The sequence below is a fragment of the Pristis pectinata genome, chromosome 2, assembly GCF_009764475.1.
Source record: "Pristis pectinata isolate sPriPec2 chromosome 2, sPriPec2.1.pri, whole genome shotgun sequence".
NCBI lineage: Eukaryota > Metazoa > Chordata > Chondrichthyes > Rhinopristiformes > Pristidae > Pristis > Pristis pectinata.
In genome coordinates, this window is record NC_067406.1 from 95,213,883 (window position 1) to 95,239,386 (window position 25,504).

At 41.5% G+C, this 25,504-nt stretch overlaps 1 protein-coding gene across 20 annotated transcripts in view; it reads right to left on the reverse strand.

Annotated features, from left to right (window-relative positions):
* ank2b (ankyrin 2b, neuronal) overlaps positions 1-25,504 on the reverse strand; it is a 781,056-nt gene that overhangs the window by 39,531 nt on the left and 716,021 nt on the right. For 18 of the 20 annotated variants that reach the window (XM_052010179.1, XM_052010168.1, XM_052010170.1 and 15 more), the window contains 3 exons: positions 14,112-19,769; positions 10,077-10,157; positions 1,582-1,713 (listed from right to left, as the gene is read on the reverse strand). In XM_052010179.1, coding sequence (XP_051866139.1) covers positions 1,582-1,713; positions 10,077-10,157; positions 14,112-19,769 — 5,871 coding nt within the window. The remainder of the gene's footprint in view (positions 1-1,581; positions 1,714-10,076; positions 10,158-14,111; positions 19,770-25,504) is intronic. The other 2 variants (XM_052010177.1, XM_052010176.1) reach the window with 1 other exon arrangement.

Consider the following 25,504-nt stretch of genomic DNA (forward strand, 5'->3'; position numbering starts at 1 on the left):
CTCGTCCCAAGTAGCTATTTAGCAGTAGGAAGAATGAGGACCAGAGAGCAGTGGCAAAAATGTGTTACTGAGAATGGAAAGAAATGTGGCTTGTGTTTGGATATTCAGAACATCATTTCAAAGACTGTACATGACATAAAACTTGGAAATGAAGTAAACACTTCATTCAGAAGAATGTTAACATAGTAGTGAAGTGGATGGATACATGAAAGATGAAAGAGAAGTGTGAAAGATTAAAGAAGGATTACAGAAGTGGAAGGAAAAATGAGGTGAGGCAATATAAACTAAATGGTGCAAATATGGAAACTTTGGTGTGTATGGGGTGTATATGCCCAACTATTTAAAGGTGAAAAGTCAAGTTGAATAAGAAAACAAGGCTTGGACTTCAGCTTGAATATCGTGACAAAACTTCCAGACCAAAGATTAGGATGCTGAGGCTTCAGAGAAGGTGCAGAGGAGATTTGCTAGGTTTACAGGTTTAAAGATTTTTTTATGTGGAGAAACCAGAGATTCTAGAATTGACATCCTTAAAGCAGACAAGGTGAAGTAAACATTTGATCATGTATTTAAAATTATAAAAGACTAAGAGAAAGAGAAACTGCTTCCAATGGCAGATGTGTCTTGGATCAAACAACAGAGATTTAATGTCATTGGCAAGAAAAAAACAAAGTGATTTGAGGACAAAATTGCAGACACAGGGAGTTGTAATGCAATAAATCTTGCTGGGCTGAAGCTGAACTGTCAAACTTTAGCCATTGAACCTGTGAACCTGTTGCATTCCAGTATCACACCACGTGGAGGTTGGATTTTTCATCAACTCCTACATGAGAATTCAGGTTCAAGTTTGCAACTCACTGTTGCTATATGAGAATCCTACAGTTTGGGAGAGAAGTCAAACACAGCTTGTGCCAGGAAGAGAAGTAGTGCTCCGCATGAAACACTTGTCACCTCACAATTTCCTTCCCTGATGCCAGAAGCTACCTAACTGGACTGGCCTTCAGCCTACAGCCATTCATTTCCCCCTCCCAGTTACAAGCTTCATGATCAGTTAAGTTAGGCCAGCTCTGTGCAGGAAAGGTACAAAGATATAATACTAAGAAATGCTTATGAAATTGTCAAGCCCAATAGGACTTGTGCTCTTGGACGCTATGGATTGCTCACTCCATGAATTTCTCAGAAACAGCATCCTGTCATGCGTTGCATGCTAATGGATGCAAGTTTGATGTACTGAGGTCCACAAAGCAAAATCACAAATTTTGTGATGGATCGTAAGTACCCAGTCATATTAGCAATCAATTATTCGATGATGTTCGATAACATAGCACACATAAACAATGTACTATGAGATAGAACTTCTCGTCCTATGTGTATCAATGGGAATCCTTCAATTTGATGGTTTCAAGCACCACACAATTGCTGGCTCTGTTCAACTGTTACCAGTGCCTTATAGAGGGCATCATGTTGGATCAGATACCCAATGGCTACATTGCCACATAAAAGCCTGTGGAAAAACATTCACTTATCGCTGACTACAAAATCCAGACTTGCATTACTACAGTACTCAAACAATCTATGCCTTACCTGAAGCACAGTTGCCATCCCTTTCCATCCAATATTTTAAAAGTGCCTGGCTCTGGTCCACTAATGAATTAGGATTTTCAATTCTGATCTGATGAATCTGTTCCTCAGTAAAGTCCAGTTCTCTGGCCAGTTCTGACAAAAAAAAAGCAACCAGATTTACAAATGACAACCTTAATTTTTTTTTCACTGAATCACAACAAAAATATTTTGGATTTGAGTTAGAGGAAGTCAAATTTGTTCATGGCTCCAGAATGCACTGCCTGAGAGAACAATGGAACAGAGTCACTGTGAGCATTTAGGAAATGTCTAAGTGAGCACTTGAATCACCTAGCACAGAAGGCTGCTGGGCAAGTGCTGGAAGATGGGATTAATGTGGATGGGTACCCACTGGTGGCCATGAATGTGGTGGGCTGTGTGACTCTATGACTAGAACTGCTGCCGGGATATTTGGTTGTGAACAAGGAAATGGCTTTATCCAAGGCAAAGCATACTCCCAAATGGGCCATGCATCGAACCATCTACCAACTGATTGATACTGATGCAGTCCATGCCAGTTAATCAATCAGTTGGTAGAGGGTTTGAAGTGAAGATCAGCTGCTGGGGATTGGTGGAGAGAGGGAATGGGTAGGAAGTGGAGTTGTGATTAGATTGAGTCAAGAAGAATGTGATTGGCATCCAGGGTACTGTATGTGTCAACAATTATAAGGAGCACGGCTGTTAAAAAGGGGCTTGGTAGTTGAGGAGCACTGGGTTGAGAGGTTTGGGAGTTAGTGATCGGGGAGGTTTCGCAGGGAGTGGGGTGAAAGTCAGGAGGGATCAGGGCAGTTTGACAGGTTAGCAGATCCATGGTTTGGAATTGTGTGTTCAGGCATGGTTTGTGAATCTTGGGGTGGGGTGGAGGAAGGGGAGGGCTGGATGTTAATGCATCTGGACAAAAATTGCAACTTTACTTCCTGACTTCCTCATAAATGCTTTGCACTTGGCTCCTGATTTTCATTTACATTTTACATCAGTTTTATTTCTACAAAAGGCAATATAATCAATACCATGAGAATCATTTTCGAACTAGAAATTGATACAGGAAAATCAGACATGCCAGGATCTCAAGTCCATGGAAAATTGTCTGATGCTTACTTTGCCAAATTCCTGGTCGTGGTCAGGTATATTCCAAACAAAGTTTGCTGTATAATTGTTAAGTTTATCAAGATTTTGTGTCTGATTAATTCCAAGGAAACTTTCTGCCACTGCTTATCATAACAATTCACCAGAGAATTACAATTTCTTGATTTTATATATAGAGATACACTTTATTGAATAGATATATAACAAAATAGAATCTTCACAAAATAAAGATTTTAGAACTATGCAATGGTAGCACTTGAAACTTATGGTTAGTATAAAACCAATTAGCATGGACAGATATATTTGAGAGGAGGTCATCTTCAACCAAGATTTCAGTTCACTTTTTCATGTGTCTCATGATATTTCCAACCCTGAGAAAGTATCAGCTCCACATCCACCAATACCACAAGCCACTGACAGTGCACAAGCAATACATAAAGACCCTTAATTCCAAAGTGAATGCCCACAAGAGAGGAATAAAAACAAAGTAACCCAGAAGCTGTAAAGAAGTTCTTCTTGGTAAACTATGAGAAACTATAAGATTTAATATTCTTGCTTCTATTGGAGGAAAATGATGAGGAAGAGACTAATAAAAAAGCAATACAATGGAAAAAGAATGAGTTGACACATCTTATGGAGAACAACTGATGAAACAATAGGTCAAACAATGTCTGCAGAGACAAATAATGTCAACATTTCAGATGGAATTTAATCTTGGCGAGTGTGAGATGATGCATTTTGGGAAGTCAATTAGGTGCAGGACATATACAGTAAATGGTAGGGTGCTAAGGACTATTGACGAACAGAGGGACCTTGAGGTTCAAGTCCATTCTTCCCTGAAAGAGGCAGTACATGCAGATAGAATGGTGAAGAAAGCATATAGCATGCTTCGCTTCATAGTTTGGGGCACCAAATATAAAACATGGGATATTATGTTGCAATTTTACAAACACGCTGGTTGGAGTATTGTGTGCATTTCACCACACTACAGGAAGGATGTAGTTGTCGCTGGAGAGAGTGCAGAAGTTCTACCAGGATGTTGTCTGGATTGGAGGACATTAGCTATGGAAAGAGACTGGATAGGCTGGTCCTCTTTTCATTGGAGCTAAGGTGGCTGAGTGGTGACCTGATATAAAATTATGAGAGGAAAAGTCAGAATGTTTATCCCTTGGAAGGAGGAGTTTTAAAGGGGATTTGAGGGGAAAGGTTTCTTTTTAAAATAAGAAAATGGCTGCTATCTGGAACTCACTGCCAGAGGTGGTGGTGGAGTCATTGAGACAGGCACTAATAGGCAAGGGATGGAAGGATATGGGCCTAGTGCGGGAAAATGGGATTAGTGTAGCTGGGCAAATAGGCTGGCATGGATGTGATGGACCGAAGGTGCCAATTGTGAGGTGTACAGCTCTATGACTATCAGAAAGGCTAAGCGTTCTCTGAAGGACAAAATAACCTGCATCCGTTTTGATACCCATCCATTACAAACTCTTTTGTTCCCTGTACAGTGTTAGCCTTTTCTCTAGAAATTCTGCCATAGAATCATACAGCATGGAAACAGGCCCTTCAGCCCAACTGGTCCATGCCGACCAAGGTTTCCATCTAAGCTAGTCCCATTTGCCCGTGTTTGGCCCATATCCCTCTAAACCTTTCCTATCCTTGTATCTGTCCAAGTACCATTTAAATGTTGTTAATGTACCTGCCTCAACCTCTTCCTCTGGCAGCTCATTCCATATACTGACCATCCTCTGGGTGAAAAAGTTGTCCCTAAGGTTCCTATTAAATTTCTCCCCTCTCACTGTAAACCAATGTCCTCTAGTTGTTGAGTCCTCAATCCTGGGAAAAGGACTGTGCACATTCACCCTATCCATGTCCCTCATAATTTTATACACCTCTATAAGATCATCCTTCATTCTCCTACACTCCAATGAAAAAAGTCCCAACCTGCTCAATCTCTCTCCATAACTCAGTCCCTCAAATCCCAGCAATGTCCTTGTAAATTTCTTCTGTGCTCTTTCCAGCTTAATGGCATCTTTCCTATAGCAGAGTGACCAAAACTGAACACAATATTCCAAATGTGGCCTCACCAACATCTTGTACAACTGTAACACAACATCCCAACTTCTATACTCAATGCCTTGACTGATGAAGGCCAGCGTGACAAAAGCCTTCTTCACCACCCTGTCCAACTGCGATGCCACTTTCAGGGAATCATGTACTTGTACTCCGATGTCCCTCCATTGTACAACACTTCCCTGCGCCCTACTGCTTACTGTGCCAACTGATTGACAATGAAATATTGGGACATTCCCTATGGAAACTCCTTATAAGATGTGCTTTTTTAAATGAACAAGTACCACACTAAGACATGACCCCTGGGTTATTGATAGGTATCAGGTGAATTGAATTAGACCTGCCAGGATTGTGGATTAGAACAAGCTATGCAACAAATCACAGTTAAGTCTATCACTGATAAGTATTGTTTAAAAACCATCTGCTCTGATCTTGCTCTTCAATTGTATGAATCATCTGCTCTTAAAAGGAAATCATTGGGAGGAACATGGCAGATTAATTGTTATTTTAACAGAAATGATTGATGCTGTACATCAGGAGACAGTCACCCCCCCCTTAGAGCAGGTACTTCTGGGGTCCAGGAAGTAGATAGAAGGGTGACTGTCAGGGGAGAGAAAAGGAAAAATAAAATGAACAGGCAGATAGTGCAGAGGACCCCGGAGGCTGTTCCCCTCAATAACAGGTTTTCCACTTTGGAGGCTGCTGAGGGGGATGACTTGCAGGGATCAAGCAGCGGTAGCCAGGTCCCTGGCACTGGGACCGGTCCTGCTGCTCAGAAGGGAAGGGAGGAGAAGAGGACGGCAGTAGTGATAGGGGACTCAATAGTCAGGGAAACAGATAGGAGGTTCTGTGGCAGTGAGCATGAATCCCCGATGGTATGTTGCCTCCCAGGTGCCAGGATGTCACTGATCGGGTCCACAGGATTCTTGAGTGGGAGGGAGAACAGCCAGAAGTTGTGGTACATGTTGGTACCAACGACATAGGTAGGAAGAGGGATGAGGTCCAGAAAAGTGAGTTTGGGGACCTAGGCAGAAGGCTGAAGAACAGGACCTCAAGGGTAGCAATCTCGGGATTGCTGCCAGTGCCACGCAATAGTGAAGGCAGGAATAGGAGGAGATGGAAACTAAATGCGTGGCTGAGAAGTTGGTGCAGGAGGGAAGGTTTTAGATTTTCGGATCATTGGGATCTCTTCTGGGGAAGGTGGGACCTGTACAGAGAGGACAGGTTACACCCAAACCTGAGGGGGGGGCAATATCCTTGCAGCCAGCTTTGCTAGGGTGGTTCAGGAGGGTTTAAACTAGTTTGCGAGGGGGATGGGAACTGGAAGAGTAGGTCAGAGGAAGAAGGGGATGGGGAAAAGTCAGATCTAACAGGTGGAGAGGCTTTGAGGAAGGAGAAACAGAGTACAGGCTATAAAAGTAGTAAGGTGGATGGGCTAAAGTGCATTTTCTTAAATTCAAAAAGCATCAGGAATAAGGGAGATGAACTGAGAGCTTGGATAAGTACATGGGACTATGATATTGTGGCTATTACAGAGACATGGCTGACACCAGGGCAGGAATGGATATTGAATATTCCTGGTTTGCAGTGTTTTAAAAGGGATAGGGAGGGGGGCAGAAGAGGAGGAGGGGTGGTGATACTGGTCAGGGACACTATTACAGCTGCAGAAAGGGTGGCTAATATAGAAGGATCCTCTCTAGAATCAATATGGGTGGAAGTTAGGAACAAGAAAGGAGCAGTTACTCTACTGGGAGTATTCCACAGGCCCCCCTGTAGCAGTAGGGATACTGAGGAGTGGATTGGAAGGCAGTTTTTGGAAAGATGCAAAACTAACAGGGTTATTATTGTGGGAGACTTCAACTTCCCACATATTGATTGGTACCTACTTAGTGCCAAAGTTTTAGACGGGGCAGAGTTTGTTAAGTGTGTCCAGGATGGATTCCTGTCACAGTATGTTGACAGGCCGACTAGAGGGGATGCCACATTAGATCTTGTTTTCGGTAATGAACCAGGTCAGGTGACAGATCTATTGGTGGGTGAGCATTTGGGGGACAGTGACCATTGCTCAACAACCTTTAGCATTGTCATGGACAGGGATAGGAGCAAAGAGGACGGGAGCATATTTAATTGGGGAAGGGCAAATTATGAGGCTATAACTCTCGTGTAAATTGGGATGACATTTTTGAAGGGAAATGTACTATGGAGATGTGGTCGTTGTTCAGGGATCTCTTGCAGGATGTTAGGGATAAATTTGTCCCAGTGAGGTAGAGAAGGGATGGCAGGGTGAAGGAACTGTGGGTGACAAGAGAGGTGGAACAGCCAGTTAGGAAGAAGAAGGCAGCATACATAAGGTGTAAGCAGCAAGGATCAGATAGGGCTCGTGAGGAATATAGAGTAGCAAGGAAGGAACTTAAGAAGAGGCTGAGGAGAGCAAGAAGGGGACATGAAAAGGCTTTGGCAAGTAGAGTTAAGGAGAATCCCAAGGCTTTTTACTCGTACGTGAAGAGCAGAAGGATGGCTAGAGTAAAGGTAGGTCCGATTAAAGACAAAGGTGGGAAGATGTGTCTGGAAGCTGTGGAAGTGGGTGAGGTTCTCAATGAATACTTCTCTTCGGTATTCACCAAGGAGAGGGGTCTTGATGACGCTGAAGACAGTGTTGGTAAGGGTAATGTTCTGGAATATGTAGATATCAAGAGAGAGGATGTGTCAGAGTTGTTAGAAAATATTAGGACAGATAAGTCCCCGGGGCCTGATGGAATATTCCCCAGGCTGCTTCAGGAGGTGAGGGAGGACATTGTTGAACCGTTGGCTAGGATCTTTGAGTCCTTGTTGTCCACGGGGATGGTACCGGAGGATTGGAGGGTGGCGAATGTTGTCCCCTTATTCAAAAAAGGTAGTAGGGATAGTCCAGGGAATTACAGATCAGTGAGCCTTACGTCTGTGGTGGGTAAGCTGCTAGAAAGGATTCTAAGAGATAGGATCTATGATCATTTAGAGAATCATGGACTGATCAGGGACAGCCAGCATGGATTTGTGAAGGGAAGATCTTGCCTCACTAGCCTGATAGGGTTCTTTGAGGAGGTGACCAGGAAGATTGATGAGGGTAGCGCAGTAGATGTGGTCTACATGGATTTTAGTAAGGTGTTTGACGAGGTTCCACATGGTAGGCTTCTTCAGAAGGTCAGAGGGCAAGGGATCCAGGGAGGCTTGGCCGTGTGGGTTCAGAATTGGCTTGCCTGTAGAAAGCAGAGGTTTGTGGTGGAGCGAGTGCATTCAGATTGGAGGGCTGTGACTAGTGGTGTCCCGCAGGGATCGGTTCTGGGACCTCTACTTTTCGTGATATTTATTAATGACTTAGATGAGGGGGTGGAAGGGTGGGTTAGCAAGTTTGCAGATGACACAAAGATCAGTGGTGTTGTGGATAGTGTGGAGGGCTGTCGAAGCTTACAGAGGGATATTGATAGGACGCAGAGCTGGGCTGAGAAGTGGCAGATGGAGTTCAATCCAGAGAAGTGCGAGGTGGTACACTTTGGAAGGACTAACTCCAAGGCAGAATACAAGGTAAATGGCAGGATCCTGGGCAGTGTAGAGGAGCAGAGGGATCTGGGGGTTCATGTCCACAGATCACTGAAGGTTGCCACACAGGTGGATAGGGTAAAGAAAGCTTATGGGATGCAAGCTTTCATAAGTCATGGGATCGAGTTTAAGAGCTGCAAAGTAATGATGCAGCTTTACAAAACTCTGGCTAGACCATTTCTGGTCGCCTCATTATAGGGAGGATGCGGTGGTGTTGGAGAGGGTGCAGAGGCGATTTACCAGGATGCTGCCTGGATTAGTAAGTATGGATTATGAGGAGAGACTAAGGAGCTCGGGCTTTACTCATTGGAGAGAAGGAGGATGAGGGGAGACATGATAGAGGTATACAAAATATTAAGAGGAATAGATAGAGTGGACAGCCAGCGCCTCTTTCCCAGGGCACCAATGCTCAATACAAGAGGGCATGGCTTTAATGTAATGGGGGGGAAGTTCAAGGGAGATGTCAGAGGGAGGTTTTTCACCCAGAGAGTGGTTGGTGCATGGAATGCGCTGCCTGGGGTGGTGGTGGAGGCTGATACATTGGTCAAGTTCAAGAGATTGTTAGGTAAGCATATGGAGGAATTTAAGATAGAGGGATATGTGGGAGGAAGGGGTTAGATAGTCTTAGGAGTGGTTTGAAGGTTGGCACAACATGGTGGGCTGAAGGGCCTGTATTGTGCTGTGTTGTTCTATGGTTCTATGGTTCTCTGTTTAAAAAAGTCAACTTAAAATTTCACTAATTCTCCCATGCTGATCTGCACTATTTCTTCTGAATCATTTCTCCATTCCCATGGAATCATCCTGAATCATTATTTAAATGGAAAGATGGTGAAACATTCTGAAACTGTACCAGGAACAAAGAAGTATTAATGAGATTGGTTTGGAATGATCATTTCTGAGAAGTGTTGCATATTATGCCACTCTTTCTTTAAAGAACAACTGGAGAGATTTATAGGCTCCAATACAATTCCAGGGTTATGTTGATGCCTACAAACCACAGAGACAAATTTGATTTGGTAAGTAACTCTGTACTCTGCTCCTCCCACCCATTCCCATCACCTGCGCTTAGGATTGTTCAAGCCACTGGTTACATTCAGCAACATGACAATCAGTACTGCACCAGAAAAGGAGGAAAGTCATCAATTACACTCGGAGATGATGAGAGTGCAGTGTGTATTGCACCACAGAATACTGAATGACTTTGTATGATAGGCCACTATTGCTGATATACAGAACTTCAATCTTAACCATACCCCAGAGGGGAACCTCTGCGATTATGTTATTGGATCCAGTTTAAGAACACCATAAATTCACTTTTAAGAACACCAAAAAGAGTTTTGAGCACCCGCAATAGTTGTGAGCATCTGCTGTAGCTTGGGTGAAGCAATAAAACAGCAGCATGATGTCACCATTTTAATGAGTAATAATGTACATGTTTGAAAGGAATTAAATCATTGGAGATGAGAGAACCCAGACACTTGCTGACAAACAGGAGATGGTTCGACCACCATATCATAAGCTTTTGCATCACCTGCCACAGTTAGAGGCTGAGGACAATATCTGCTCTGTTAGCTAGATAATGAGATGTAAAGTTGGGAAATCAAGATATGAAGAAAGAGAAGAAAGAACAAAAATCCATATTTATTCTCACTTCAACTACCCACCCAATCTTTTAAAGAAAGGCAATGCACAGAAATTAAGGCACAGGGTAACTGAGGTAGGAATTTTACCTGTCCAGCTGAATCCGAGGTGGTCAGCAATAAGATAGAGTCGTTGCTCAGCTCTTTCAGAGTCCTCTTGAGTATCCAGAGCTTAAATTAAACAAAAAGAGAAACAGCAACAGCATGTATATACTGTTATGGCAAAATAAGTTATCCATACCAAAGATGATAATCCCATCAATACCGTTAGCAAGGTGCAAAGCCTTGAAAAAAGTTGGAAAGTTGAATGACACTGACAAGCCAGTTTGGAGTGAAAACTCAAGTAAACTCACTCTTGACCAAAATGCAGAGCAAAATCCTTACTTTGAGAAGAAATTTTTGGATAAAGTTTATATTTGTTTTAATCTGTGTTGGAGAATCCTTTGAAGAAAATATAATTCACTGCCCTTGTCATTTTGGAAAGGTTCTTCCATTTTCGAGAAAAATATATCCTTTAACATAACAGACCATCCTCTGAGTCTAATGCTGTTGTAATGCTGTTGCCAGTAGAATACGCATCAAATTCCAGCAACCTTCCAGAGATGATACAAGCACAAGGTAAGAGATATCTGAAGTAAACATTCAGGCAGGGAAAACTATGCCACACAGAAATAATCCAACAACCTGGATATCACCAACTGACAATTTGGAATACACCAGAAAAATTTAACACAGTATCAAAAAGGCAATGAAAAACTGCAATCACTTGGTGTGACTAATGTTCAGGTCCAACTATTTATATGTGAATCTGCATCTTTTTGTTACAATCAGGGAGGTTGATATTTAAACAAATATTGAAACTTTCCATGCCTGAACTATATCACTGAAACAACATGTTAGGTCCTGTAGCAACACAAAAAATGCTAGGTCCTTCCTGTCGCACTGGATGCAGGGTAGGCAGCTATAAATCTATTGAAAGCCTGAATTACAAGATTGAAGAAACTTTAAAGAAGTCATATTACAAATATCCTTTTTCTTAAAAAAAACTTAAAAATAGAAAAGATAAATCCAGAAAAATAATCTAGATCCAGAAATCCAGAAAAGATAAATCCAGAAAAGGAAAAACACAGTTTTGAAGAGAGTTTGATCTGATATCACTGACACCCGTGAAAGATGGTGGCTTGGTACGTCATTGTGGCAATAAGATGGAATGTGCTTTGTTGCAATTTGTATTGCAATTGAAGAAAGGCTATCAGATAATTCGAAATACACCATGGTCGGCATGGACTTAGAACCATAGAACACTACAGCACAGAAAACAGGCCATTCGGCCCTTCTAGCCTCTGCCGAAATTTTATTCCGCTAGTCCCATTGACCTGCACCCTGTCCATAACACTCCAGACCGCTCCCGTCTGTGTATCTATCCAATTTATTCTTAAAACTTAAGAGTTAGCCCACATTTACCACATCAGATGGCAGTCCATTCCACACTCCCACCACTCTCTGAGTGAAGAAGTTCCCCCTAATGTTCCCCCTAAACCTTTCCCCCTTCACCCTAAAGCCATGTCCTCTCATACTTATCTCTCCTAATCGAGGTGGAAAGAGCCTACTCGTATTTACTCTGTCTATACCCCTCATAATTTTGTAAACCTCTATCAAATCTCCCCTCATTCTTCTATGCTCCAAGGAATAAAGTCCTAACCCGTTCAATCTTTCCCTGTAAATCAACTCCTGAAGACCAGGCAACATTCTAGTAAATCTTCTCTGCACCCTTTCAATCTTACTGATATCCTTCCTATAGTTAGGTGACCAGAACTGCACACGATACTCCAAATTTGGCCTCACCAATGTCTTATACAACTTCACCATAACATCCTAACTCCTGCACTCAATACTTTGATTTATGAATGCCAGGATGCCAAAAACTTTCTTTACAACCCTGTCTACCTGTGACGTCACTTTCAGGGAATTATGTATCTGAACTCCCAGATCCCTTTGTTCCTCCACACTCCTTAGTGCCCTACCATTTACTGTGTATGTCCTACCTTGATTTGTCCTTCCAAAATGCAACACCTCACACTTAAATTCCATCTGCTATTTTCTGGCCCATTTTTCCAGTTGGTCCAGATCCTTCTGCAAGCTTTGAAAGCCTTCCTCACCGTCCACAACGCCTCCAATCTTCGTATCATCAGCAAACTTGCTGATCCAATTTACCACATTATCATCTAGATCATTGGTATAGACAACAAACAACAATGGTCCCAGCACAGATCCCTGAGGCACACCACTAGTCACAGGCCTCCAGTCTGAGAAACAATCATCCACTACCACTCTCTGTCTTCTCCACACAGCCAATTTCGAATCCAGTTTACAACCTTTCCATGGATACCTAGTGTCTGAACTTTTTTAACTAACCTCCCATGTGGGACCTTGTCAAAGGCCTTGCTAAAGTCCATGTAGACAACATCCACAGCCTTTCCTTCATCTACTTTCTTGGTAACCTATCTTGTTGGGCCGAAGGGCTTGCATCCATGCTGTATTGCTCTATGACTCTATGATAATGTTTGTCTCCTCCACAGACACTGACTAATCTATTTTGTGTTTCCAATATACACTGTTTTATTTTAGATTTCCAGCATTTGCCAGATTTCACTTTTAATTATTTGCATCCTTTTTACCCTTTAAAAGCAGATTGCTGTTGGACATTGTTAAACTGACCAAATCCCAAACTCAGTTTGCTCTCTGTAAATCAGCTTTCTTCTGTGTGCCAAAACAATTCCAGCAGAAACCAGCCAAGTGTGCTGTAAATATTTTGCACAAATTCAAGTGCAAACAGCCAGACATCATTGGACTTTGTGTGAATGAGAAATTATCTACTAGTTTGATTCTGCTTAATCCCTTAGTTTTAATCAAGCTATTAAAATGATATTGATTATTCATGTATATTTATGTACATATATAAATTCAAAAGAACACAAATGGACATTTACCAACTACACACCTAATTATAGAAAACAGCATGTCCTTCAACTCATCATAAGTAATGTTATGAGAGGTCCCTGTTATTAAAATATCATGTTAACTTAATAATTTTTGCACAGGAGGAGTATCTGTATTTTATTTGAAAGTCATTGAATTCATTTTCAATGGGAAAAATCCTTAAACCTCAAACATAGATCAAAATATAATGATTTACCTTGGCCAACTTCTGATAGCAGGTTCTCTTCTAGTCACCCCTCCGCATTTTTATATTGCTGAATTTGAATAAAATTGCTACTTTTTTGTATTGGTTAGAAACAATAATCCCTTTGGCTTCAGGTAGGCAATCCAGTGAAATTACCAAAGCTAGAAGCCTAAAAATACCATAGGCAATACAATTGGTTGAAAAAATTGGAGCTTACTCATCTTTCTCACTCCAGACTGGTAATGTAAGTGCAATTGAAGCCTTGGTCTCCCAAATGAAGCTGGATTTGCAGTGGTATCTCTTTTTGAATTTCAATTTTCCCAGTCTAAACAAGCAAACTTTATGAAGGCAGTTGAATATTACATAAAGAAAATACATCATTGTACTTATCCTGTGGTTAGAGATTTAAAATGTTTTTTTGTATAAATAATGTCAACCTTAGAGTTGCATACTATTTGTTTAACATGCAGAAGCTAAAAAGTCTAATCAATGCATATAGGTAGAAAATATGTTAGATATATTCCCTTAACAAATTATCCCTTTCACAAATCTCTTCAAGTTCAAATCTGCATTATTTATAACACCAATTACTAGTGATGCTAGCTTTAGTGTATCTACTCAGTTTCACAATGTTTGTAGTATAAAGTGGGAAAATCAAATTCAAAATAGTCAAAGGTTTCTAGTTGCCAATGCTAGTTCCTACTGGTGTATTACCATTGTTTCTCTACGATTCTAATTCAGATAGTCCGTCTTTGCCTTTCCAGCTTGCCAATCTTGAGATCAGTTGAGTAGCACATCACAAACATGGAAATCATAAAGCCACAACACATACTCTCACAAGACCACATGAACAACCACAAAAACTTTAACTGAATGAACTGCAAAGCTAACTACAAATTCTGCGGTGCTATAGCACAATGAACCCACTAGATGGATGGTACCTTCAAAGTGATCATGGCCATTTTCTTCAGGAATTCTTTCAATTTGGGTTTCAACAGATTCATCCCAGATTGGCCTCACATCAAACAGGTCTTCGGGAAGAGGCTGCTGTATTTCACTGGGCTGCTCAGTTTCTATTATAGAACTATCTACAGCACTGCTATCATCATCTGATAGCACTTCATGTTCTCGCTCTTCCTCTGTCAAACGATCCACCAGTTTTGAAGCTTCATCGCTTATCTCTTCGAAAAATTCAATTGAGTGTTTATAAAGTTCAAAAAAATTATCCTTGCTGCCCTTACTAAAACCAGTAGCAGCTTGTGAACTATGGCTAGCTTTGGTCTTCACTGGAAGTCTTGACTGGAATGATTTTGGTTTAGTACCTTCCAATGTTTCCGATCCTGTGGGAAAATGGGACATTGGTTCTTTTGCATCAGGTTCAGTATCATAGCTCCTTCCCTTATTAAGAAGTTTACTTTTAATCTCAGGAGAATTAATGGCATCAGACTCAGACTTGCTCCGTGGTTCCTGTCTTACTGGCAACCTAGATTTAACCTCATGGATTCGTATAGTATCTGAAGTCTTCTTTGTATCTGGTAACACTGATGAAGAATGATGGTCTATTCTGTGTGCAACAGCCTTAATAGGAATTCTAGATTTTGATTTTACAAAATCATCTGTAGATCCTTCCTGTGCACTTGCAGGGGATGAACGGGAAGTCTTATCCTCGGGTGTAGTTGGTACACGGGGTATTGCAGTTACAACCGCAGTATGCCTGACAGGAAGCTTTGATTTTGCCTCTGTCTGATAAGTTTTTTGAACAATTGCAGTAGGAATTTCAATAACTGAACGCTGCTCTTCAGGTGATGAGTCTGATGAATCATCATCACTCTTTACAGCCTGCTGTGAAGAAATGGTCCGGGCCACTGTAGAAAAGTCCAACTGGACATTATTCGTAGATGACTCAGGAGTAACAACATCTACCTCATCATCTAAGATGAAAGGCTTTACTTCGGCCACTTCAGGCATAGCAGGGTCTTTCTTTGAAGGTTTGGTGGATGCAGAAATGCCCATTTTGATTGGAATTCTTGATTTTTGCTCATTTTTTGTGGCTACTTGTTCATCTGTGCAATTTAACTCAGTAATGGATTGAAGACTGGAGTCAATTGTGAGTGCCGAATCTGAGAATGAACCATACTGAAACTCAGTCTGAGATAGGCCGGGTAATCTATCAGGTGTGCACTCAGTTTCGAGAGACTTCACCTCATCCTCAGTTCCTTCCATTTTTGATGCTTCTATTAAAGCCTCAGCATCTTGATTTTCTCCAATTTGGAAAAAATGGAAGCTGTCATCTCCATAGCTCCTTTTGCTCATATCAATAGCACCACTTCTGGTCATTTCAAACAATTTTCCCTCTTGAAATAGGAATGGGTTTTGTTCATTGGTTGGTGTACCATCCTCAGTTGGAGTTCTTGCGGGTGTGGTATCAGGAGTTGTACCACGAGATAGTCTGTCGACCATTAGGCCAAATATTTTCTGCTCTTCTTCTTTAAGACGAGCTGCAAATACCTCATCATCTTCTCTTATTGTATTCCAAGAGTCAAGATCAGCCTCTGTTTTAGTTATTATTATTTTGCTTAGCTGTTCTTCAGCTTCTTGTCTCGAAAACATGTCACTCAATGTAGATTCATCAGTTGGAGCCGCTTTATATTCTGCGCAGTCAATTACAGCTGATGCTGTTACTTTTGCAGATGCCTCCTGGCCCTGTTGCCTTTGGTCATGTGCTTTTGCTTGATATTCTTCAGATCTGCTATCCACCCACAGTACATCTCGTTTTTCTGCAGCTTGCTCAAGGCGTTGAACATCTTCCTCAGATAGAATATCATCCTCTTGTTCTTCAGGCAGGAAATGTCCTGCTTCTGAAGAAATAGGCTTTTCAATAGACTTACCAGTGGCTGAAGAAGAATAAACTGCTGAAGAGTGGTAAATGTCATCACTGTCACAAGTTACATTAACTTCAGGCACTGCCTCAGAAAATTGCAGATCAGTTGGACCACCACAATCTTTGCTCATGCTTCTGTTTTCCATTGATAAGTCTATGCCATTATCAGCTTCTACTATTTGTTCACTTGATTCTTTTTCATGATCTATTATCTTAAAGGTGTATTTTTTGCCCACTATAGGGGGAAATTCTGCATCCTCAGGGCTCGAACCTGGGAGGAGTGGAGATGGAGGTTCAACTCGAATAACTGGCTCCATGAGCAGTCCACTTTCAGCCTCTTTGCTCAGCTGAGTCAGTTCTGGCTCGCTTTCTGAAGAGGAGGAGCTCTTCCTATGTTCAGCATGAGACACAATTATTACTTCTGCCTCCTCTACGTTAGTTATAGCAGGGGGTGGAGACATATCAGAACTTCTCTGTTCCTTTTTACCTTCACGTTTTAATCTAGCATCCTCTTCTAGTTCATCAAATGTTTTAATTTTGGCTGCCATTTTAAACATTTCCTCTTCTGGTGTAAATCTCTTCTTTGATTCACTGTCTGGGGAATCATCATCAATTTCCTCTTGGATTTCAGGTATCACAATTGGCTTCTCAGCAACTGATAGTATATGTGTGTCAGGTGTTTTAGGTGTGACTTCATAACTGATTTCCTCAGAACTTGGAGTTTCAGGTGAAAGAGGGCTTTTTCCTGAACTTTCCATTTGAGATATTTGGTCCAAACTATCTTCCTCTGCACTTCCATCAGGTGACATAAGTTTCCTTGCTTCTCTGTTTATGGGTCCTTCTACCCGCATGTCTCTGAGAACTCTACTCCTGGCAGATGTAGAATCCAAAGAAATATCCATTCTTTCAGTTTTTTTCTCAGTGACCACAGTGGAAGCCACTTTTTCACTCTTCTGTGCCACAGAAATTGCAGTACTTAACTTTTGCTCTACAGGGCTACTTTCAAGGGAATCTGGACATGGTGATTCTTTTATTGGGCTTGGCTCAAGTGAATCTGGGGACTTGTGTGAAGTTGTATCAATATCGTCCTGTGTGGGACTACCCTCTAGAGAATCTTTATGGCTGATCATTGATTCATCTGCCATTGGACTAAGACTATCAGCATCAAGTGAAACTCCGGTTAGACATAAATCTAATAGTTGACTTCTTGCTATGCTCTCTGGTGAAATTGAAGTTACAACTGGTGAAACATTTTTTCCGTCCTTTCCTTTCACTGAAGTATCCAGGGCTGCTTCTCCATCTGACACCGAAACAGGAATGTTTCCATCCTTGCCTTTGAATCCACTCTCCAAAGAAATATCATGCACATCAGGAAGGGACAAAGATTCTGTTTCTTCCTGCATAAAAGCATCTTTTTCACTAGTATCATCTGCAGCTTTAAGGGCAGAGACAGATTCACTTGTGGTCTGCTCATCCACTTCGTCTAAGAGAGATGTGGGTTGAGTTATCTCTGTCAATTGCAATTCATCATAGTCTACACAACCAGAATCTGCAGTTACTTCTGTATCAGTGGCATCCAAAGAATCCCTTGTTACCTTTACTTCAGAAATCGCTTCAGTTGAGACTATATTTTCATATTGTGCAGAAGGTGCATCTTTCTGAAAACTTTGGTCCCCACTGTCTATTTTGACAGAATCTCCAGCATTTTGTTTTTCTGATGTTTCCTGATCACTTTTCTTTGGTGAAAGGGAGAGACTTTCAGGGCTTGTCTCAGGAGTTTCTGCAAGGCCTTCATGTTTGTAACTCTCCTCTGAACTAATTTGAGGAGTACCATCACCTAAGCTAAAGCTCGGAGAGTCAGCAATGCCTTCATGTTTTAGGCTTTCTGAGCTGTCATCAAGGGCACCATTTTGTAAAGCTACATCTGGTGTAAATCCATCTTTCACATACTCTGGTGGAAAACTAATGTTCAGATCATGGTGAACTGGGCTTGTAACTACCTGTTCAAGGTAAAGTTCTGCATCTGGTGTATCTGAGATTTTCCTAAATTGCTGGTATTTATCATTATCTTCTAACTCCTCTTTAATGACATCAGTGAAATCGGTGGATGTCTTCCTGTCTGGACTGATCTGTAAATCACTAGTCACTGTTATTCTGCTGCTGTGTGTTTCACTTTGTTTTTCATGGTCTTCGGCAAACACTGATTCAAAGTTTTCTGATGTTTCACAACTCACATCACCTCTTTCAATTGTGAGTACCTTCTTATCTTTGCTTGATGGTGTCCTTTTCCTTTCTCTATCAATTTCCCTTGTGCCTTGTGAAACTGAACTAATTGCAGCTATTCCATTGTAATCTCTGTGTAGTGCATCCTGTGAAAGCACTTGCGACTGAACTTTCCTTGATGAAAGCTCTCCATCATCTGCTTTTGCTTCTTTGCTAGCTCTTTGGGGAAGTAAATTTTGTTGATTTTCTTTTTCTATACATGTATCAGGCTTCTTTAATTCTTCCAAAGATTGCTTTTCTGCTTGTGAAGCATCAGATGAATGTTGGAAGAGTCGAGTCATCTTCTTGGATGGATCTTGTCCTGACTGAAATGCTTTCATCAGTTCACGCACTGACATGGTTTCTTCAAGCCTTTCTGTAACAGCAGAAGCAGGAGCCTCTTTGCGTGTTACTCGTTTAGTGGAAACCTCTTCTCTTACCACAGCCTTCGTTTGTTTCCTTTGTCCTTCCTCTGCTTCCACACGCTTCTGAAGAGCTTTGACCTTCTCTTTTATTGAACCAATGGGAGTCTCTTCTACCACAGGCGAGGTAGATTCGGCAACAGTTGGAGGCACTAATGTTGTTTCTTCCTTGGTGGAACCAGATTCAGCACAAATATTCTGTTGTACCTCGGTCCTGGTTTCTGTAGTTGGGGCTTGAAATGCAGGGTCCTTAAAACACATTGCAGTGTTTTCTGCCATGAATCTTTGAAACACTGGCTTTGTCTTTCCCAAATCAACTTTACTTTGGTCTTGTGCTTTGTGTGATGCTTCATGTTCTTTAAGCTCCTTAGAACTTGAAGTTTTGGAAATCATTTGATCTGTTTCTTTTTTAATATCTTTGGTAATGCATGTTGCATCAAATCTTTCTTGGACAATATCCATTTGGCAGGTGGCTGAAGGTATCGCTGGTAACTGGTTTAAATATGAATCCAGGTCATTTTCTAAATAACCCAACATTCCACTCATGTCTTTCACAACTTCTTCAGTGGGTCCTCTGTCAATTCTGTGTGCCACAAACAGAGGTTCACAGACCTCTGCTGGTACTACTCGTTTAACTTCTTCAATCTCTTCATCGCTGATAATAACCCAGTTTTCTTCTAGTTCTTCATCTCTTACAGTACCAAAGGCTTCTTGTATAGATTCTTCACCTGTGTACGTTCCACTTCTTAAAATCTCACTCACTTTTTCCAAGTCTTCTTTCACTTTCTCTACAATTTCAAATGGCTCACCTGGTTCATCTTCAGCAACTTTCGTTAATTCTTTTACCTCTATGGGGCTTCCTTTACTTCCCGTTGTTGAGTCTGTTTTTAAAATTTTAGTCACCTTGATTAAATCTTGTTTCATTTCAGATACATCTGAAAGCAAGTCTGGGCTTGCCAGCACAGGGACATCATGGACAAGATGTGATTTTATGGCTGTTGAGATCTCAGCAGATTCAGTCTCCTCCTCTTCATCTTCATTTTGACAGAAATGTTTCAATTTAAAAAAAAATGGGATTCAAGAAACAGAAATTCGAAAATGTAATTGGGATGACACAATACAGATTCTGAAGGGATGGGTCAAAATAAGAAATGGATTTTTGAATGGTAGATGGGTATCCACAAGGTCTGCAGGTGGGTACAACTGCGAAGCAAAGCCAACTCAAAATTGGGAAGTAACAGGCAGGAAATAACTTGCTTTATTTTCACCAGAACACATCCACACCACGTACAACACCAAAGCAATAACAAATCGAATTAACGAAGACACCAACAAATCAACAAACTGAAATAAACAGGAGCAGTGGATTCGCACAGAGATAGGCATCTCAAGATTGTTTAGATGTAACAGATTCATGTCTAAAGAAAAAAGGTCAGAAACCACAGAAAGCTGATTTCCTCTTAAAGAAAGCCAGTACTAGCAAACTGTCAGAACAACATTTGTTGCCCTCTATTTCAAAAATTAATTTTAAACAAAAGCTTGCTTTTTTTTTAGGAACTAGAACTAAAAAAACCATATTGAACAGCATTTTAATTGAACCAGCTGCAAACCGGCATTTCAACAAGAAGAATCTCAAACCTAAATGCACATAGTGTAAAGAAAAAGCTACTTAAATGAAGTAAGATCCTTTCCTTGGAACATCCTAGTTGTTCTGACAACTAAACAAAAAATAAATACCTTTGCAAATCAAAAAATTAATAAAAAAGGACAAACCAATAGAGAATCTACTGAAAGAGATCAAAAATGTAACGAGTTGATGAAGTCAGAAAACAAAATATGGTGGATAGAGCAAAATTAAAATTTTGTAACACTCACACAAACACACAGAACGCTTAAGCCAAGTTATTTCCATGCAAAACTAAAGTTCTGACAGCATGAGGCATGCAGCCATATGTAAGCACTACATGACAAGGACATTTTTTTTTAAGTTATGTGGCATTGTGGTGAAGTACAGTCATTTAAAAGCATGAAAGACATTTCCGAGAAATGGCATTTTTGGTTAAACATAACAATAAAATCCAGCACAAAATAGTTCCCACTTAAAAGGGAAGAAGGTGGGTTGTTCAGAAGAGTTTTCAAATTCATGAGCACCTTTTTTGTGTTTTGTTGTCTGCTCTGGAATATCCAGTGGCTTATTAAATTATAATTCAATGTCAGCAAATAATTTCATGTTCAAAATATCTGAGCTGAATGGTGACAAAATCTTATATCGCATTTCATTTTTGGGCAGCACATTTCTCTTCCCCGGCTTTACACTTCAGTACAACAAATAATACCCACCATAAGAAAGAGGAGCAATGTAATGTGGCAGACTCCTCTCAATTGTCTAATGAACCTGACCTAATTTTTATACATCTACCTGCAATATACTCAAAAGGTGATGCCATAGAACAGAAATAAATTCATTTGGAAAAACTGTAGTTTACACTGGCAGAAGTGAATTGGTGTTGTGCAAGGTAAAGTTCCTTTTGACAATCTACATTGATGATATGTGTATTGCTCATTTAACACCAATCCAAGAATTGGATCAAATGCATTCTCATTTAAAAGGTGTCCATCCAGTTTCCCTCTGTTGGTTACCCATATTTACTATGGAGAAATAGGTGACTGGCAGTGAAAATTCTTCCTGCATTTTCTGTACTGCAAGTCATAATTTTGTTTCCATTTAATTTCCTTCTTTATAATTTAATTTCATATCTTTTGCTCTTTTTATGAGTGTTGTTATCTTTTGACTTACTATCATTCTCTTATAGTAAAAGTACAACTCATTCACAGCCTCCCTTCTCCTGTTGACCTCCTCTATGCCTACCATTTCATTAATAAATTATTTATTTAAGAGGATGTGGGTGTTGCTGGTAAACATAGAACATAATAGTACAGGCCTTTTGGCCCACAATGTAGTGCCAACCTTTCAACCTACTCTAAGGTCAATCTAGCCATTCCCTCCCACATACCCCTCCATTTTTCTATCATCTATGTGCCTATCTAAGAGTCTCTTGAATGTCCCCACTGTATCTGCCTCTACCAGTACCCCTGGCAGCGTGTTCCTGGCTGTCTACTTGATCTATGCCTCTTGTCATCTTGTACACCTCTATCAGGTCACCTCTCATCCTCCTTCGTGCCAAAGAGAAAAGCCCTAGCTCGCTCAACCTATCCTCATGCTCTCCAATCCAGGCAGCATCCTGGTAAATCTCCTCTGCACCCTCTCTAAAGCTTCTGCATCCTTTCTATAGTGAGGCGATCAGAACTGAACACAATACTCTAAGTGTGGTCTAACCAGGGTTTTATAGAGCTGCAACATTACCTTGTGGCTCTTGAACTCAATGCCCTGACTAATGAAGGCCAAAACGCCATATGCCTTCTAAACAAACCTATCAACTTGCGCAGCAACTTTGAGGGATCTATGGACATGGACCCAAGATCCATCTGTTCCTCCACACTGCTAAGAATCCTGCCATTAACCCTGTATTCTGCCTTCAAATTCAACCTTCCATCAAGGTCGCGTTGTAATCTTCTACACTATCCACAAGACCGTCAACCTTCGTGTCACCTGCAAACTTACTAACCCACCCTTCCACTTCCTCATCTAAGTCATTTATAAAAGTCATGAAGAGCAGGGGTCCCAGAACAGATCCCTGTGGAACACCACTGGTCATCGATCTCCAAGCAGAATACACTCCATCTACAACCACCCTCTGCTTTCTATGGGCGAGCCAGTTCTGAATCCACACAGCCAAGTGTCCCTGGATCCCATGCCTCCTGACCTTCTGAATGAGCCTTCCATGAGGAACCTCATCAAACGCCTTACTAAAGTCCATATACACTGCTCTGCCCTCATCAATGTGTTTAGTCACGTCCTCAAAGAGTTCAATCAGGCTCGTAAGGCATGACCTGCCCCTCAAAAAATCATGCTGACAATCCCTAATCTGACTATGCTTCTCCAAATGCTCATAAATCCTGTGCCTAAGAATCTTTTCCAATAATTTGCCCACCACTGAGGTAAGACTCACTGGTCTATAGTTCCCAGGGTTATCCCTAATCCCCTTCTTGAATAAAGGAAAAACATTTGCCACCCTTCAATCATCTGGCACTATTCCTGTGACCAATGAGGATGCAACGACCATCAACAAGGGCTCTTCCCTTGCTTCCCGTAGTATCCTGGGATATATCCTGTCCGGCCTCGGGGACTTATCTATCCTAACATTTTTCAAAAGTTCCAGCACATCCTCCTTCTTAACATCAACATGTTCTAGCTTATCATCCTGTTTTATGCTGTCCTCACAAATGCCAAGGTCTCACTGGTGAATACTGAAGCAAAGTATTCATTAAGAACCTCCCCTACCTCTTCCAATTCCAGGCACGTGTTTCCTCCTCTATCCCTAATGGGTCCTACCTTCACGCTAGACATCCTCCTGTTCTTCACATACAAGTAGATCGCCTTGGGGTTTTCCTTAATCCTACTCACCAAGGCCTTCTCATGCCCCCTTCTAGCTCTTCTAACTCCATTCTTAAGCTCCTTCCTGGCTACCTTGTAACTCTCCAGAGCCCTGTCTGATCTTTGCTTCTGAAACCTTAAGTAAACTTCTTTCTTCCTCTTCACTAGATATTCCACATCTCTTGACAACCATGGTTCCTTCACCCTACCTTCCTTTTCCTGCCTCAATGGGACAAACCTATCCAGAACCCCATGCAAGTGATCTCTAAACAACCTCCACATTTCCATTATGCATTTCCCTGAGTACATCTGCTCCCAATTTATACTCCCAAGTTCCTGCCTAATAGCGTCATAATTCTCCCTCCCCCATTTAAATGCTTTCCTATATTGTCTGCTCCTAACTCTTTCCAAATCAAGGGTAAAGGTCAGGGAGTTGTGGTCACTGTCTCCGAAATGCTCACCCATCAAGTGATCTGACACCTGGCCAGATACATTTCCGAGTACCAGATCCAGAATGGCCTCTCCTCTAGTTAGCCTGTCTACATATTGCGTCAGGAATCCTTCCTGGACAGACCTAACAAATTTCGCCCCATCCAAACCTTCAGCATTTATTGCTTCTGCCTAATGGGGTTGGTGGTGGGAATCAAGGGGTATGGTATCAGTACAGAAAAGTGGTGCTGATGTAAAAGATTAGCCATGATCTGATTGAATGGCAGAGTAGAGGCAAGGGCTGAATTGCCTTCTCCTGCTTCTGTTTCTTTAGTTCTTATGTTCTTGAACATTTGTAGTCTTTCTGGTGAATTATGTTAGGTAAAGTATTCCAGGACTCCTTGATGTTTAAAGCAATAGAATTTCAAGGACTGTTGATTTGGCTCTTTCTTGTTTGGAAATGGTAATTGCTTGGCCTTTGAGTGGTGTGAAATGTTATTTGCCATTTATCAGCCCATGCCTGAATTTTGTATAGGTGTTTTGGCATGGACTGCTTCAGTTTCTGATGAGTAATGGATTCACTCAGCATTTCTGGTGAAACACGATTACCAGCTAACTGACATAAAGGCATTGAGTTATACAGCATGGAAACAGGACCTTCTGCCCAACTCATCCATGCTGACCAAAGTGCCTTCCAGAGCAGGTTCCACTTGCCTGTGTTTGCTCCAAATCCCTCTAAACCTTTCCTATCCATGTACCTGTCCAAGTGTCTAATAAATGTTGTAATTGCACATACCTCTACCACTTTGTCTGGCAGCTCGTTCCACATACTCACTACCCTCTGTATGAAAATCTGACCCCTCAGGTCCCCTTTCTGCTCCCACTTTAAATCTATGCCCTCTAGTTTTAGATTGCCCTACGCTGGGTAAAAGAGAGTGACCACTTACCTTATCTGTGCCCCTCATGATTTTTAGAAACCTTTATAAAGTCACCCCACTGCCTCCTTCGCTCCGGGGAAAACAATCCCAGCCTATTCAGTCTCTCCTTAAAATGCAAGCCCTCCAGTCCCAGCAACATTCTTGTGAATCTTTTCTGCACTCTCGAGCTTAATCACATCTTTCCTGCAGTGTGGCAACCAGAACTGCACACAATACTCCAAGTGTGGTCTCGCCAACATCTTGTAAAATTGCAACATGATGTCCCAACTCTTGATTTCAGTGCTCCGTCTGATGAAGGAAAGTATGCCACATGTTTCTTCACCACCCTGTCTACCTGTGTCACCACTTTCAGTGAACTATGTACTTGTACTCCATGTCTCCTTGCTCTACAACACTCCCCAGAGCCTTGCCATTTACCGTGCGTGCCCTACCCTGGTTTAACTGACCAAAATGTAATTTGCACTCGTCTGAGTTAAATTCCATCTTCCATTCCTTTGCCCTCTTTCCCAGCAGATCAACATCCTGTTGTAGCCTTAGACAACCTTCTTCACTGTCCACTACACCACCAATTTTGGTTTCATGTGAAAACTTATTAACCCTGCCACCTACATTGTCATCCAAATCACAGAGGACCCAGCGGCACACCACTGGTCACAGGCCTTTAATCTGAAAAACAACCCTCCACCCCCACCCTCTGTCTACCACCATCAAGCCAATCTTGTATCCAATTGGCTAGCTCACCCTGGATCTAGCCTTCTGGACAACCTACCATGTGGGACCTTGCTAAAGAACACGTAGACAACGTCTACTGTCCTGCCCTCGTTAATCCTCTTGCTTGCTTCTTCAAAAAAACTCAATCAAATTTGTGAGACACGATTTCCCATTCACAAAGCCATGCTGACTGTAC